Genomic DNA, 15537 nt, shown 5'->3' on the forward strand with positions numbered 1-15537 from the left:
CGTTGATTTTAAAAGAAGTGCCTACTAATTCAAAATTCTCTCTGAATTAAATCGAGGACGGAACTTACATTTGTCACAAGTTGTTAAAAAGTCAATATTAGCCTAACAGACCCAACATTTTATTTCCATCGTACGGATAAGTTCCATTGAGGTTGGAATTGGAATCACAGTATAATATCGATTCTCACAAAAATCTCGATATCTCGTATCATCCCGTCAGTCGTATGTATATTGTTTGTTGCAATATTCTGTTCGCTAAATAAAATGTTGTTACGGCCCTATCTTCACTCGATTTATACAATTTTCAAATAGAAGAATACAATTGATTAAAACAGTATTAATTTATTTGCAACGTGAACATAAAAAAATAAATACTGTGTAATATATATTGAAATATGCCATATTCTGTTATATGAGGTATATGAAGAATACTATTATGTTCGAAAAGTTTGTTTAATTCTATAAATATTCGATTCGTAAACCAATATATACATCGAATATTTCTTAACCATTAAACCTTTGTGTAATAACGCATTATATTTTATCTCTTAACGTTGCAGATTTCATTTAAAGATTTTCTGAACGTTTATATAAAAAGTACAAAAAGAAATGTATCAAAGAAAAGTGATCAACAAAATTCCAGGCGAGCTGCCACCTCCTCCTAAACAGGAAAATCAAGGATTTATAGAAGATTTAGGAAAGAAACAAAAATTTGAATTAGAAGAACTGTTACAAAGGCAAAATAAGATTCTTGCTAATAAGTAGGTAAGGCCTAAGATACATATATTATCAGACAAATTGTTGTTAATGAATATTCCTTAATTTTGTTCTAGATCATTTTTATCAAAACTTCCAGACAAGGGTGAAAAGATAAAAAATTTTAGGGATAAAATACTGAAAGAACTAGAGCACAAAAATGAGATTGAAAATGCAGCTAATCTTTTATCGAGACTAAATCTAGCATCTGAGGGTAAAGTTGCTATGAATGAATTAGAATGGACAGGGAAATATAGTGAAAAAAAAAATGCAGTAAAAGTTGTTGAACTTGACAGCGATGATGAAGAAGATCCTTTAAAAATATTGGCACAAGTTAGTTTCGTATTACTGCTTTTTACATTATTTTATTTATTTTGTTTTTATCAATGTATTTGTTGTTATTAGCCTACAGGCTCTGGAGTTCATAAGAAGAAAATTATACATTTACCACCAGAGGAGAGTTTAATTAAATCAGAAGATTTAGCAGAAATAGAATCTTTTAAAGCTGCATCTTCAGAAGTAGAACATGTACAATATATAGTCAACAAAGTAGAAAAACCTCCAGAGGAAAAAAATCGGAAAAAGGAACTATTTAAACCATATAAAACAACCAAATCTAATGTGCATGATCCAGAAAAAGAAAAACAAAGAAAGCAAAATAAACACTGGGAAGTTACAGCAGCCACACCTCCACCCATAGTTCACAGTGCAGCAAAAATTATAAACTTAAATGAATCATTAAAATTACAAATGGAACATGCTGCAAAACTTCAAGTAATTAGCTTGTGTAATTTTGTATTTTATCTATGTTGATATGGAAGATTATTTAATAATTGTAACATTATTTATTAGGAAATTCAAACGAAACATGCAGCAGAAAAATTAGCTGAACAACTTGGTTTACATGGCATTGGCCCTCTGCCTAAGAGTGTAGGTAGCTATCATTTACGAGATGAGAAAAACTGTAGTTCATCTTCCACTTCCGAAGATGAAGAAGAAAACGAAGTACACGACGAAGAGGATAATGATAAAAGAGGGACGGTCGTTTTTACAATAGATAGTGTAGAAAACTAGTTTGATCTATTTTGTAATACATATATGTACGAATATTGTGTAAATATATTTATAGATTGTTTAAAAAAAAAACTTTAATAATAATACCCCTTATTGAAAGATACATTAAAGGTGATCGCGGCTCTTTTACTTCAGGAATACACAAGGTGAAATATTAACTGAATCTAAAATGTTTATGGAACTTTATTATTTTTACAATTTTTATATTAATTGTATCCAAAGTTATTAATAATAGCTGTGTATGGTGCTATGGCTTTGGAAACAGTCTGTCCAGCTTGTTTAGTAAGTTTCTGAAAAAAATATAATGTATAAATACTATAATGTAAGCAATATATTATTTCAACTTCTTTTCTTAAATTTACCTTGAGTTTATCCCTCTTTTGAACCTCAAGAATTGATCTGACACGCCTCTTGTTTTCTAATGTGCGTACCACTGCTTTGTATTTCCATCCAACTTCATGGGACAGTCTACCTACATGACAGTACTAAAAAGACAACAATATTAATACAGCGTAGTTTTAAATATATATATAATATATTTTCTTTGATATTTACTCAGCAGAATGTGACATCACAAGATAATGCAAATAATGCTCAGGCGCAAATTACCATACCATCATTGTAGAAAACATATGTAATAACTATTATTAGAAATATATTACTTCTTACCTTCCTGCCAGGTTTCAGACACATGACGCGCATAGCACCTGGTACAACTACACGTTTCCTGCGATCATATGGTGGTGGACATCCTTCATAAACCTTCAACCTCCTGAGTGCATCCTTTCCTCTTTGTGTTTTATGCGGAATCATTCCTATAAATTAAACTTCTTTTTCATTTCTTTATGATTCTACAACACATCTTTAAAAGTTTAATTTAGAGGCAATCTCATATAAAATATTTGTTTCATATGATTATCAAATAATGTAGGTAAGATATAAATAATCATTGATTAATATAAATTATAGAATATTAAAAATAGTGAATGTTTAAACATACCACGAACTGTCTTCCAAAGTATTTTGCTAGGGGCCCGGAAATGGAAAGGTCCACGAGCTGGATTTACATTACATCTTTTGCGTAAAAATGACATAAACTTCAACTTGTTCCTATAATAAATATTTCACATAAAATGAACTGCAATATTTACAGACTGAAAATATACTTAAAAAAATAATTTAATATTAAAATTAATTACGAAAATCACTTTTCACAAACCTGAAGAAGTTACCGGAGATATTAAGTTGTTCGCTGCGGACAACAATTACTTTATTGCCCTGCAGAATCGTTTTGGCGATAATCGCGGCCAAACGGCCGAGTAAATGGCCACGGCCATCGATTAATATTGGCTAAAACATACAATTACAAATATTAAAATGTATATTTCTATCTGTTTATCCACAGATTATATGAAGCAAAATTCTTAAAAATTCTTCTAGTTATAAAAGATTTCAATCATGCAGATGTATGCACCTAAAACACTGTCAATAACCTATAGCACGTGTCAAATGTTAATTCATTTTTGAAAAGTTAAGCAATTTTTAAATATATTGCATGATGCGTATTACTGTAATATCGAAAAAAAATCAAACATATCATTTTTATTATATTTGCTGCAAAAAATAAAATACAGTTACAGGAAGACACGTGTATACGACATCCAAACTACACAATAATTCCATAATTTTTTCAAGAAATGCATATTAAATAAACATACAGAATATTTATTCAATTTTCACGTACACTCTATTGAATAAAACGAGTGTATTTTATAGGTATGAATGATCGTATGCAGTTTAAAATAATAAAAACTTGAAATACATACCTTATTAGTGAAGCCAGTCATTTTGTCACCTTACCGGAAAAGGATCCATGAACGTAGAGAAATGCGCGACCTCTTACCGGAAGATATCGTGATACATTAATCAGTGTAACCAACGTTATAAATTCTTTTTCTAAATGAAACTATGATTATTATTTGTTATTACATTATTCATATAAAATCGTAGTCTTCCTATATGTGAATTTTTAATACATTTCATTTTATAAGGATGTTAATTTTTATACATAAGAATATTTAAAAAATGTATTCTGTAAACATAGTTACGGAGTAACACGCATGTGAAATAATTTATAATTTTTTATAGAAACAAGCATAGTATAATCTCATGTAAAATTATTGTATTAATAGTATTAAATATGACTATTTAATTTTATATCTTACAAAATGGATGAATCCAGAAAGGCCACCGCTCACTAAGCCGCTTTATTAGTGGCGTCATCGGTGGGAAAATGCCCAAGTTTGTAGTGAAAATAATTCCCACTGTTTTTGTAAGATCGCGCCACAGATATATTTTAATCAATTATTCTTTATTTTTTCATAAATGCATAATTAATATGATTCTTTGCTTTATAACACTACAGTATATTATTCGGTATATTGTTTAAACATTTATTTTAATAATTATTTAATGCAGCAATAACTACCGGCACCTTTAGCTAGTGATACCATCTGGGAGTACCAGTGGGAATTACCTTCACTAAAAACTTGGGCGTTCTCCCACCGATGACGCCACTGGTATTAAAACCCGCTCATAAAGCGGCTTAGTAAGCGGTGGCCTTTCACACACTCAATAACTCAAAAGAAAAACAACGCTATCTAGAGTGAGAATGAAACATTTTCAATTCAATTTCTCACGAAATTAACTTCAACTGATCTTTCATTTTGTAAGTATTGAATATAAATGCGTGTACGATTACTTAAAAAATTGTTATAGGTTTGAAAATAAATAACAAGTGTATATGAAACAATTTAATAGTTCTTTATTTTATTGGTGACGGTGGGTTTCGATAAACTAGGTATGCAACAGAGCACATTAGTGTGACAACTAAAGTTTCAAATTTTACACAAATCGAAACTATCGCTGCCGTATTAATTAAGTTTTGTTATTTCATAATATTTATATACACAAAATTATATTAATTCTGAAGATTAAGATATAAACATGTTAATTGTAATATAATTAATTAAATGATCGAAGTTAATATTGGTATTAAATTAATATAATCAGAAATTCTATTTTTTGAGTCCGCATTGATATGACTCTTTTTTTATTCGAGGCATTATTAAAAAAATATTCATTATACTTCTAATCATTAATATTTATACCATTGTATATTTAATATTCTTAAGCTAATATCACAATGACTCGAGACAGTCAAGACTTCCAATATTTGTGCACATATTCTTATGTTATGTTAGTTCAACAGCTGCATAACTGTTTTGGAAAATTTGTATCCTATTAGATAAATGGATTAATTTTTATACTATATAAATTTGAAAAATGTCTATTTTTTTCTATTTGTTCTACGTATGAAAAATTGCTAAAATCGCACGAGCATTGGTTCTTAATCCTCTAATGGACATACAAATTACATGTAAAAAGTTACTACTTCATACTACAGATCGTGTTAAACACGCGTTCTTTACATATTATTAAAACAAAAATTGCAATCATGTTAAATTACATTTGTATTTACAAGTAACATAATATTTTAAGTATAGCCTTAACAAATTTAAAACAGTGCCATTAACACGAAATTAATTTAATTAGTTTTATTGAAGGAAATACGTTTATTTACTTGAGATTATTTCAAGAAACAAAAATAAAGATGTGTGCTACTTGTATGTTCCTTAAATAAATAATCGTATTCACAAAGGCACTGCCCCCTTTAATAGAATTTACAAAATATGGAAGATAAGTACAGCTTTCTTTTCAATGTACAAACACTTGATGCAATCAACGAATGTTAAAATGTACACACGCGATAAAAAGTTCAGTGCTTTATGACCCCAAATTAATTACATTTCTATTAAGATATATGGTATTTCATCTTATTAGAAAAATGTATAAATCTACAAATGCTGAATTCATCGAATAAACGTCATTGTTATTAAAAAGAGTACTTATGATCAAAACAAATAATTCATTGTAATTTCATCAAATGGAAATGTAAACACTCATACAGATCATTTTTATTAACTGCATGTACGAATAGGTATGGTTTTATTTAAAGTTCCTAAGATCTTAGCATGATAGTAGCTTTTCACTTGTCAATTGACTTTGTTTAAACAAGCAGAACGTTGAAGTTTTAGGCTAATCTTAGTTATATTCCCTGAACAAGATGGAGATTATCCGTGTCATTCCAGGTACAATAACATATTTTCAACAGTACAATACAAATACTATTATGTACTACTTAGTTTTTCATATAGAAATTCAGAATTTGTAATGAATCATTATCATCTGTATTATTAAACAGTATATATTGATAAAAGTTTGGAATACTTTGTAAAAATAATTCGTTGGAACACTTAATAATTCAGATGTTATTGCATTTTAAATGTTGGGTATTATGTATACGTTGAAATGACAAGTATACTTATGCAAATAACCAATAATGTCGCTGAATTTAAGTAAACATACAGATATATAACAATAAAACAAAAAAGTATTATTATAAAATGGTGTTTCATTGTTTCGCTAGTGTTACTAAGTCTGTCTCGTGTACTGTTAATTTAATGATGTATTCGAACCTTGAAAAAAAAAATTATAAATGTGCTTCATAATAATGGAAGTACTTTGTAGCAGTGTTTATCATGAATTGCTATGACAATCTCAAGTGTTTATACGTACAGTCTATCTAGGATCATATTCTAAAATTTTCAGGCAATAATATCCTGGCATACACAAATTTAGTGTAATGCTACAGTATGGATACAGTCGCATGTTTCAAAGAACAAATATTATCAAATAACATTTAAAGTTTTTACAGTATTCTTAAACATTTGTAAGAATCATTTTAAGGGGTAATAATTTACATTTTTATTACTAGCATGAAAGATGCTGTTAGGGTGACTGAGTCTCGAGAAAAGCGCGTGCCCGTGCGGTCAGTTTACGTACACGTCCTCTACTACTTATACTAATGCCTGCCATGTTCTCAGGTTCTGGTAAACTTTCATCACTATTTTCTGCATAAGATTGACGTTTAATTTTACGTCGGTTTCTAACTGGCATCGTATTGCTTTCATCACTTTCTTCATTGTAACGAGGACGTTTGCCAGTTCTTCTTGAATTTTGTGTTGTTTCATGAATACGTGGTTCTCTTAATCCGCGAACTCTTCTTTGCAACCTCGATGACGCAAACATTTTATCCGAGTCTTCACTGTCTGAATCTTGATTATTAGTTTCATGTTGGGACTGTTCTGCCTCCTCCTCTTCGTCATCTTCTTCATCTTCTTCTTCATCTTCTTCACTCTGACTTTCAATATGATTTCTTCCATTCTTTGTTATGCACTTCAAATTAGTGTCGTGCTCAGGCGAAGTTACTAGTTTCCGCGATCTTGTGCTAGTTTTGTTAATAACTTCTTCCTCACTTTCTTCATCTGATGATTCAGCTGCAGCAAATTGTTCATCGTCCTCATCTTCGTCATCGTCATCATCGTCATCATCGGCGGCAACAAACGTCTTGGACTTTGATTTCACTTGCTTAATATTTTTACTATTCTTCGCGCGAATTTTCCTACTTTGCTTTCCACGATTGCTGGGTGTATATACATCTCCAGAATCACTATCAGTGCTAGCACTAGGTATTGTTTTTCTTGCTCGTGTCCTTCTTACAGGCATACTACCACTACTTTCACTTTCTATCGAAGCTTCCGTTTCACTGCCATCACTTTCACTTTCTTTCGTTTTCTTAGTCACAGCGGATCTAGAAATTCGAAGTTTTAGCAGTCGTGGCGAAGTACTAGAACGTTTAGTATGGCCGTTCATCATACGCGATGGTCCTAAAAAATATTCAACATATTTCGAAATCAGATATGACGTGTAAGTAAATAATGTAATGAATTAAAACTAAAATACATACCTGGCACGGACACATTAGAATTTTTCTTTTGTACTTCATCTAAGTCTTCGTCGTCATCTTCACTATTTACATCATCATCATCTGTACAAGCAGATTTTGATTTCGGCGGTCCTACACATGAATTTCAATTATTTAATGTATAACATTTTTAAATATTTACATATTGTTACTTCAGTTGTTCATTAACATTTCACTGAGTATTTAATGTTCACGAAATTAAACGTACCAATGCCGTTTGTTAATCGAGTTTTACCCTTTTTTCCTTTCCCTTTTGCATTTTCTCTATTATTATTGCGTCTTCTTGCAGACTTCCAGTTCGACATAATCTTTCGCATATGTTCTTCAAACATGGCTGATAATCTTATTGTCATTGTATATATCTACAAAGTATCCGAAAGAGATAATAAAATAAATCTTTTATTGAAGTCCTCTGAATATATTCAATAAATACACATCATAAATAAGACCTACCCTTGAACGTTTATTAGTGTTATAATTTTTACTATTTGTAAATATTAATTTCATATCTTTGGCAAATTCTAAGGGAGTTTCGTAGTTACCCCCCAATAAATCTTCCTTTACTGTACGTAAATCCATTGGTGTATCTATAATTTGGTGATAATCTGGGTGTTCCAATCTATCAACTGGTTGTCTGTTGAAGATTAGAAATGAAAATATTTAGTAACAATTTAAATTAAAACTGATTTCTTTTGGAATGTGTTAGTATACTTATTTTACCTGAAAGGAATAGAATCTTCGCATTGCCATAATGTTTCTAATAATTGGCGGCATTGTACTTTCCAATCATTTACTACTTCTTGTGAACGTAAATTTCTACTTGAAGTTGCTCTCTGGGTACTTGTCGAAGGTTTATCTTTCGCATCTTCCACTTCAACCTCAGAATCGGAAGAATGGTACGTATCGACCAATTGATGATAAATAGCCGGTACATCCAATTCCGTAGTTTCTCTGAACGATAAATAAAACATAATCCGTTTTATATTATTATAGCTTACTAAAATTAAGATGATGTAAATAAACCAGATATAAATTATATAAAATGTCTGTGTAGGTGAACCAAATCTTACTTTATAATCCGTAAACATAAGTCAGTAACTATTCGTGCACGCTTTACTATTTGACTATGCGGCTCGTTAAATTGTTCGGCATTTGTCGCTAAGTATCTAACGTCAAATTGTGCTGATGTAATCCTTCGATAGAAATGATTTTCAAAACGAGCCTTTATAGTCGACAAATCAATAGGATATTCCACAACGAATGCATATGATGGATAAACATTGAGATCAACAGGTGCCATAAATGGTTCTGCAATTGCAAGACTCATCACTTGATCTAATCCACGTATAATTCTACGACATGTGGCTTCTCTATCCCCCAATGGCCATTCTTCTGCTTGTGGCTGATATAATATCGTTCGTATCTCCTCCGGAAGTACAGGAACTGCACCGCCAAGTTCTGCAGGAAGTCCTGCAACAAATATTTTAAAAGTTCAAATAAAAGTTGCATGTTAATTTTGCCAAACAAAATTTTGAAATAGGTCATAGCAACACGAACAGATCAATATTATAAACGAATTGCTGATTATTCTATACATACTGTTTTCATCGATTGGTTCAAGGTCCCAAGGACTCATTCTCTCGAATTCGCCATTGTCCCATCTGACGCGAAAGCACATGAAAAAAGATTCTGGAAAATCTTCATCTAAAGGTTCCATTGATTGTATTTGACCTATCCACCACCCATCATCAATCATACAACGAAATCGATCCCCTTCAGACCAACTACGTGCTAAAGCTGTATCAAATGTTTGACGTAGAACTAAGAAATCTAATACATCGGCCATGTCGTGATACTTGATAGTGAAGTTTTCCCCTGTTAATCGGCCATCTTCATCCATCAATGCTAGTTTTAAACAACATAATCGAGGTGGACGAATTTCGTACTTAATTCCTACTACTTTCACGAATTCTTGGGCCTATAAACATATTAAATTGTATTCTTAAAATTTGTCTTTAAGTTAATAGTTCCGACGTCATAATGCTCATAAAGTAAGTATTCTGAAAATACTTTACCCGTATATGAACTTTATTCCATGGTTCACATCGTGGCCCGAGTTCGTACACTTTTTTATTTTTAACAGCGTCTAAATAGAATTGATGACCTTGTCGAAAATAGACAATTTCGTCACCCATTTGTGGATAGTAAGGAGCTTTTCTTGGTATTATTTCGGTAAGCCATTCGGAAGGTCTAAACGCTTCTGGAACTTCTCCAATACCATTAGGTACCGGTAAGGGCTTGAAATGAAAAGAAAAAAAAATGGTATTAAAATAATTTCCGAAACATAAAATAAAAACTATCTACTTACCTTTTTCTTTGGGCGCTTACTACGTCTTCTATCCGTATCACTTGGCGGAGTAAGAGATCGCTTTTTTACAGGCTTTCGTTTACTTCTCTTTGGTGGTTCTAGATTTAAACCATGATCAGCAATCCAATCTGAATATTCAGTACTAGAATCTGAAGTGGAACTATCAGAACATAAGTCTTCTTCGTGAGCAGTGGAGTCATTACTATTACTACTGGCTGAACTTCCTGTTGTTCCCCCATTGTCAAGGTTCTGAAAGCATTAACATGATTACACATTTTATTTTTAGAAACACAAAATGAATATATTCGGAGTATTTGAATTACTTGTATTTAGAAAGTACCTCAAACTCTTCATCCTCCTGCTCTTCACCACGTGCGGCCCTAGTTCTATAACCATGCCTGGCAGTTCTATTACGTTTTCGATTCGTTAATCGGCTACTTATATTGCCTTCGATATTGGCAGTATCAATTGGTTGTGGTCTTCTTCGCATTTCGCGTCTCCAATTCTCAAGTTCCATTTCTGCTGCTGCGTGTCTATGAATGTTATTGTATTTTAATGTATTTGTAAATTTAAATGATTGATCAAAGTATTAATGAAGATTAGAATCAGAAAATTAATTTGTAATTTAATAAATTGCGTGAAACGTACAAAGCTCTAAACTGTGTTTCTCTAACAGCCGGATTCAAGGGTCGAGCAAGTATAGGCTTATTCCAAGGTGTAGTATTATCTCTTTGCCAATTACCACTACTTTGTCGTACACCTTCGACATCGCCGGCTCTTCTCAAGCCCGATCTGCTTCCTCGAGGACTAGCCATTTGACGGACTGGTTGTTCCAGTAAATTTTCTTCTCTGTCATCGCCACCTTCGCCTTCAACATTAATATTTTGCCTTTGAGCAAGAGCTTCAATTAATTGGTCAATATTAGACCGTGGTTCGTGAGTTGGAAGACCCTCGATAACTTCTTGCATTCCTATACAAAATAATATTTAGTAGGAATGCAAATTGATAATATGAGAATATTAAATTTCTTATATTATATACATGAAGTAAGGATAAAAAATAACTTCTATACCTCCGGCACCTACTGCAATGTTTGGTACTAATTGCTCTCCTCTACAGTTTTCTCTTCCAGGAACCAGTCTTTGTAAAGCTGGTGGGTAAGGATTTCCATCAACATCTACCAAAAATGGTGGAGGCATTAAGTGAGGTGCTGTTTGCGTTTGTTCATCCAAAACATAATTATTTGCATCTCGTATTAATGGTCTATAATCCGTATGGAAAAATAATTCTTTTGGTATCTAAAAGAAAAAAATATGTTTATTAATATGCTTATCGGTAAAAATTAGAAGCAATAAAATGAAAAGATAAAACCGAAGGGACTTACTATTTTAAGTTTCTGAACACCAGATCCGAAACCATATATCAAAAGATGTCCATGAGAATCTGTAGCTGCTAGCACTGTTCCGTCCGGAGACCATTTTGCATCAAAAACAGCACCGTTACCTTGACCTTCGATAAAATTTTGGAAACAAGCTATTGGTTCTGTATTTAGTACATCCCAAATTATAAGTTGTCCATCATGTCCGGCACTCAATATCACACGAGGATCTATTGGATGAGATTCTAACACAAAGACTTCATCTTTATGTCCACGAAGAACTCTTACCAATTCGCCTGACTTCGCATTCCATACTTTTAATGAACTGTCATTTACAGCTGTAATAACCCATTCATCGCTTACATCCCAACTAACCATGGTTACTTTAGCTTTTTTATTAGAATCATCATCTGTTTCCGATTCTCTAAAAATGATAGAAGATAGGGCATAGTTATTAAAATTATAATAAATAAGCAAATATTTGGTGAACGCTTTATAAACATATATAATGTTTTAATTACCCTGGAAGTTTTGTAGTCATTAATAAACGTTTATAAACCCACTGTTGCTGTTCAAAATTCCACACATTTGCGGTGCCATCTTTAGAACCGGAAATAAACTTTAAACCACTATGTGCCCATTGAATACTATCAACTGTATCAGAGTGTGATTCAACCTCTAAAACTCTACGTGGACCTTCATCTCCTAACATTGCATATACTCGAACATGATGATCTGCTGAGCCAGCAGCCATAAATGCTCCACCAGGGCTAAATGAAGCACAAATCATCTGTGCCTGGCCAGGTCGCATTTTTTCATGGTACTGAATTGGTTTTGGTCTACAAAGAACGAATAGTAAGTTCCATTGTGTGAGATTAATGTTTATGGAAAAGATAATTTAATTGTTACAATGTTGAAATAAAAAAATAAAACTGATATCTCTACTCACTGAAACACTGCTCTCTCCTTTGCTTTTTTTGTATGAGACCAAAATGCAACAGATCCATCTGTACTTGTGGAAACCAAATAGTATACACCATTACAAGATATAGGACAAAAATTTACAGATGTTATCATGCCAGAATGTCCAGACAGAACTGCTACCTGAAAAGAAATAATGGGCGATTAAGATGAAGTATACGCAAACCAACTCAAAATGATACCGCTAACTGCTTACAGGAGACATAGTTTGAAAGCACCAGACACGCAGTATTCGATCTAGACTTCCAGCAGCAAGTAAAGTATTATCAAAATTTACTGCAATATCCATAATTTCAGCTGAAGCTCCCCGAAAAGTAGCTAATAAACGTCCATCAATAGAACTCCATACTTTAACAAGTAAATCATCTGCTCCAGTTATTATATACTTCCCAGTGCGATCAAAAAGAACACAATATACTGCAGATAAATGTCCCAATGTATGTCTGTACAACTGCATTTTACTATAAAACTTCGTTGGTATCGCCTCCCGTCGACTCAAAGGACCTGAATTCTCCCTTCCTTGAAGTACACGTACTATAAAAAGATGAAGATACAAAATAGTGTCGAAGCAATGCTAGCAAATATGAGAGATATTTATTCTTCAAATTTTAAACATTACATATCCAATCTACCTGTATTAGGCACTGATAAACTATAAGGTGATTTCAAAAAGGGTTTTCCACCTAGTCTTCCAGAATATGAAACGATGCCATGTACTTGACGTAAGACATCTACAAAAATTTATGATATACATACATACAAAAGATGAATAATATCAATAATTATTTAAATATTTTTGCATTAATTTCAATCTTACCCTCGTATGTACGTAACAAAGATTGTCTGCCTGCTCCAAGAAGGGATACTGCTCCTGGTATACATGGAGGAACTTCTTTTTCTAATACAGGACCAATTCTGGCACATATTTGTAACAAATGATTTGGTCCAATATGAGGATACTTCTTTTCCTACAATATCATGTTTCACAATTATTTTTTATTAAATTTTACTATATGTAATATACCGGATATATCTCGAAATATACCATTAACGATAAAAAAAAATATTTTACTACGATTAGTTTCGCGCTAATAATTTAAATTTAAGTAGTGTAAAGTAGTCCCTGTCTCTAACCAATCACAGAACGAACAAACAGAGACGACCAATCTGAACAGACCACTCGTCACGTACGATACCAGTTTCTATAAATAAGGTCTGAGCACGAAATATACTCATTGATCAGCTCGCACAAGATGGCCGGAAGTTAATGCTTATTGGTTGAAAGTAACATAGTGGGGAGATCTTGTGCAACAGCGCACAGACCATGGGGAAGGAGAAAGGTAGAGTGGTGGGACAGAAAAGGGGTAGCATTCTATTAGGGGTACTTCGAATATCCGCATTCGTCTACCACTTTACGACACAATGAAACACAATTTATCATAATATCATTTCGAAAAGTAACTTAATTTTCCTGTCGTATGCAGCGAATTTTTATATCCTAAATAACAAATTTCCAGGACAAAAAATTCAGTCACTTACCAACTCTTCAAATGTTTGATTATGTACATTCCCTTCCCAATCTAGTCTTTGCGGTAAAACCTGCGAAAAAATCAAAAATCACAAAAATTGATCGATCGATCGATCAATTTTACACGAAATCAAACTGGCACAATTTGTCGAATATCAAGGTCGCCGACCTTGAAATTCTAATGTTTTGACAAGCAGAAACCACGTGCAAACCATGTGGAGCCGATGGGTATGTATAGTGTCACCCCGGCAAAACGTCAACTCAGACCAATCGTCTTACCTTAGCTCGCTCCAATTCACGCTTCAACACCTAAAACGTACATTTCTCGTCACGATACGTTCGAACGTAATTCCATCTTTTTAAACCAGGAAACACTCACCTCTGCGGCCTCACGACAAGGTCCCGCCGTTAAGAATTTGGCAATTACGAAGTACAGCTCTGTAAGAAAGAACGCTGCTTAGGAACGAACCGCACGCCTCGCTTCGTTGCGGACGGTAAGGGGCGCTTATCGCTCCCATTCTTTACCTGGTGCTATTGCAGCCTCGTTCTTGGACACGCTGCCCTCCATTTTGCCTGACCAATCGTTTATTATTCACTCACAGACAAAGAGAAACATTTACTTTTTAGGGTCATAGCGCGGCAATAACCATTTCGGATTTCATTTTCTCTCTCGCGAGGTCTCGACCGCGAGACGCACACGCACGCTCACCTCCTCAACGGAAAGTAGTCCCCCCCATACCCGATTGTCGACACAACGTACCGTATTATGCAGGAACGTAACATGCTACTTAGGAACCCCCTACTCAATTTTTGCTTCGTAGCTAATGAGAAAATATTGCATCTCTTTCCCACGATATTTCGTAAAAAAAAAAGAAAAAGCGAAATTAGACGTACAGTTTTAAGATTATACACACGTGTTGTACTCGCGTTGTTTACGAATACGCGTGACTATGAAACATATTCACATCTCAGAGGCAAACTTTATTCAATTTTTTATTTTATTATGTATTTTCGAAATTTGGGAAAAATATGTTAAGTCATTTAACTACTGTTACGTTCCTCATTTCTGCTTGGAATATTACATTTCCAAAAGTTGGATTTTGCGTAGTTTACCCGTAAGATACGAATATTTGTGAACATATGTTCCGTGCAACACTGTAATTGAAGTTAAGATTGTAGAAACAGAGAACTATATTTATAAAAAAATATGAACAAAGCAGCAGATAATCTTAATTTCAAGATTAATATAAACTGTAAAGAAATAAAGTGTAAAATTCATCATGTTTGTCACCATAAGTGTCCAGTCGATGATCACACTATAGTCTTTACAAAACTCAAAGTTTTGCTTATAAAAAAAAATACTTTTGTAATTCAAAAACAGTACAACGAAAATTAAAAAAATTATTATTAACAAAACAAAAATACTGTCTTTACATAGCGATGCAATATGTTACGTTGATACTCAATAAATTATTTTAATACGTGATCTAGTTAGATTCATTAAT

At 32.8% G+C, this 15537-nt stretch overlaps 3 protein-coding genes across 4 annotated transcripts; 1 reads left to right on the forward strand and 2 right to left on the reverse strand.

Annotated features, from left to right (window-relative positions):
* The first annotated feature begins 82 nt into the window (after window positions 1-82).
* Window positions 83-1830, forward strand: LOC128891369 (DNA-directed RNA polymerase II subunit GRINL1A). 2 transcript variants are annotated; one of them, XM_054150815.1, is made up of 5 exons: window positions 83-222; window positions 561-761; window positions 834-1089; window positions 1162-1530; window positions 1609-1830. In XM_054150815.1, exons 2-5 carry the CDS (start codon window positions 610-612, stop codon window positions 1828-1830), a joined length of 999 nt encoding a protein of 332 aa, XP_054006790.1. In that variant the 5' UTR covers window positions 83-222; window positions 561-609. The 2 variants fall into 2 exon arrangements, with proteins under 2 accessions (XP_054006790.1, XP_054006789.1); XM_054150814.1 differs by lacking the exon at window positions 83-222 and adding an exon at window positions 236-417.
* A 149-nt stretch (window positions 1831-1979) lies between these two features.
* Window positions 1980-3747, reverse strand: LOC128891381 (60S ribosomal protein L13a). The gene is made up of 6 exons (XM_054150830.1): window positions 3657-3747; window positions 3050-3180; window positions 2831-2940; window positions 2500-2645; window positions 2193-2315; window positions 1980-2120 (listed from the first exon to the last, which is right to left on the reverse strand). The coding sequence occupies exons 1-6, from the start codon at window positions 3675-3677 to the stop codon at window positions 2037-2039; spliced, it is 615 nt and encodes a 204-aa protein (XP_054006805.1). The 5' UTR covers window positions 3678-3747; the 3' UTR covers window positions 1980-2036.
* Window positions 3748-4632: 885 nt separating this feature from the next.
* LOC128891337 (PH-interacting protein) lies at window positions 4633-15480 on the reverse strand. The gene is made up of 22 exons (XM_054150747.1): window positions 14558-15480; window positions 14412-14470; window positions 14312-14341; window positions 14044-14103; window positions 13322-13472; window positions 13137-13235; window positions 12701-13038; window positions 12473-12627; window positions 12045-12362; window positions 11530-11947; window positions 11218-11443; window positions 10794-11115; window positions 10486-10678; window positions 10146-10394; window positions 9853-10074; window positions 9377-9755; window positions 8848-9247; window positions 8498-8728; window positions 8231-8411; window positions 7986-8139; window positions 7760-7870; window positions 4633-7679 (listed from the first exon to the last, which is right to left on the reverse strand). The coding sequence occupies exons 1-22, from the start codon at window positions 14598-14600 to the stop codon at window positions 6742-6744; spliced, it is 5277 nt and encodes a 1758-aa protein (XP_054006722.1). The 5' UTR covers window positions 14601-15480; the 3' UTR covers window positions 4633-6741.
* Between the last annotated feature and the right edge of the window lie 57 nt (window positions 15481-15537).

The sequence above is a fragment of the Hylaeus anthracinus genome, unplaced genomic scaffold (genome assembly GCF_026225885.1).
Source record: "Hylaeus anthracinus isolate JK02 unplaced genomic scaffold, UHH_iyHylAnth1.0_haploid 12001, whole genome shotgun sequence".
Taxonomy (NCBI): domain Eukaryota; kingdom Metazoa; phylum Arthropoda; class Insecta; order Hymenoptera; family Colletidae; genus Hylaeus; species Hylaeus anthracinus.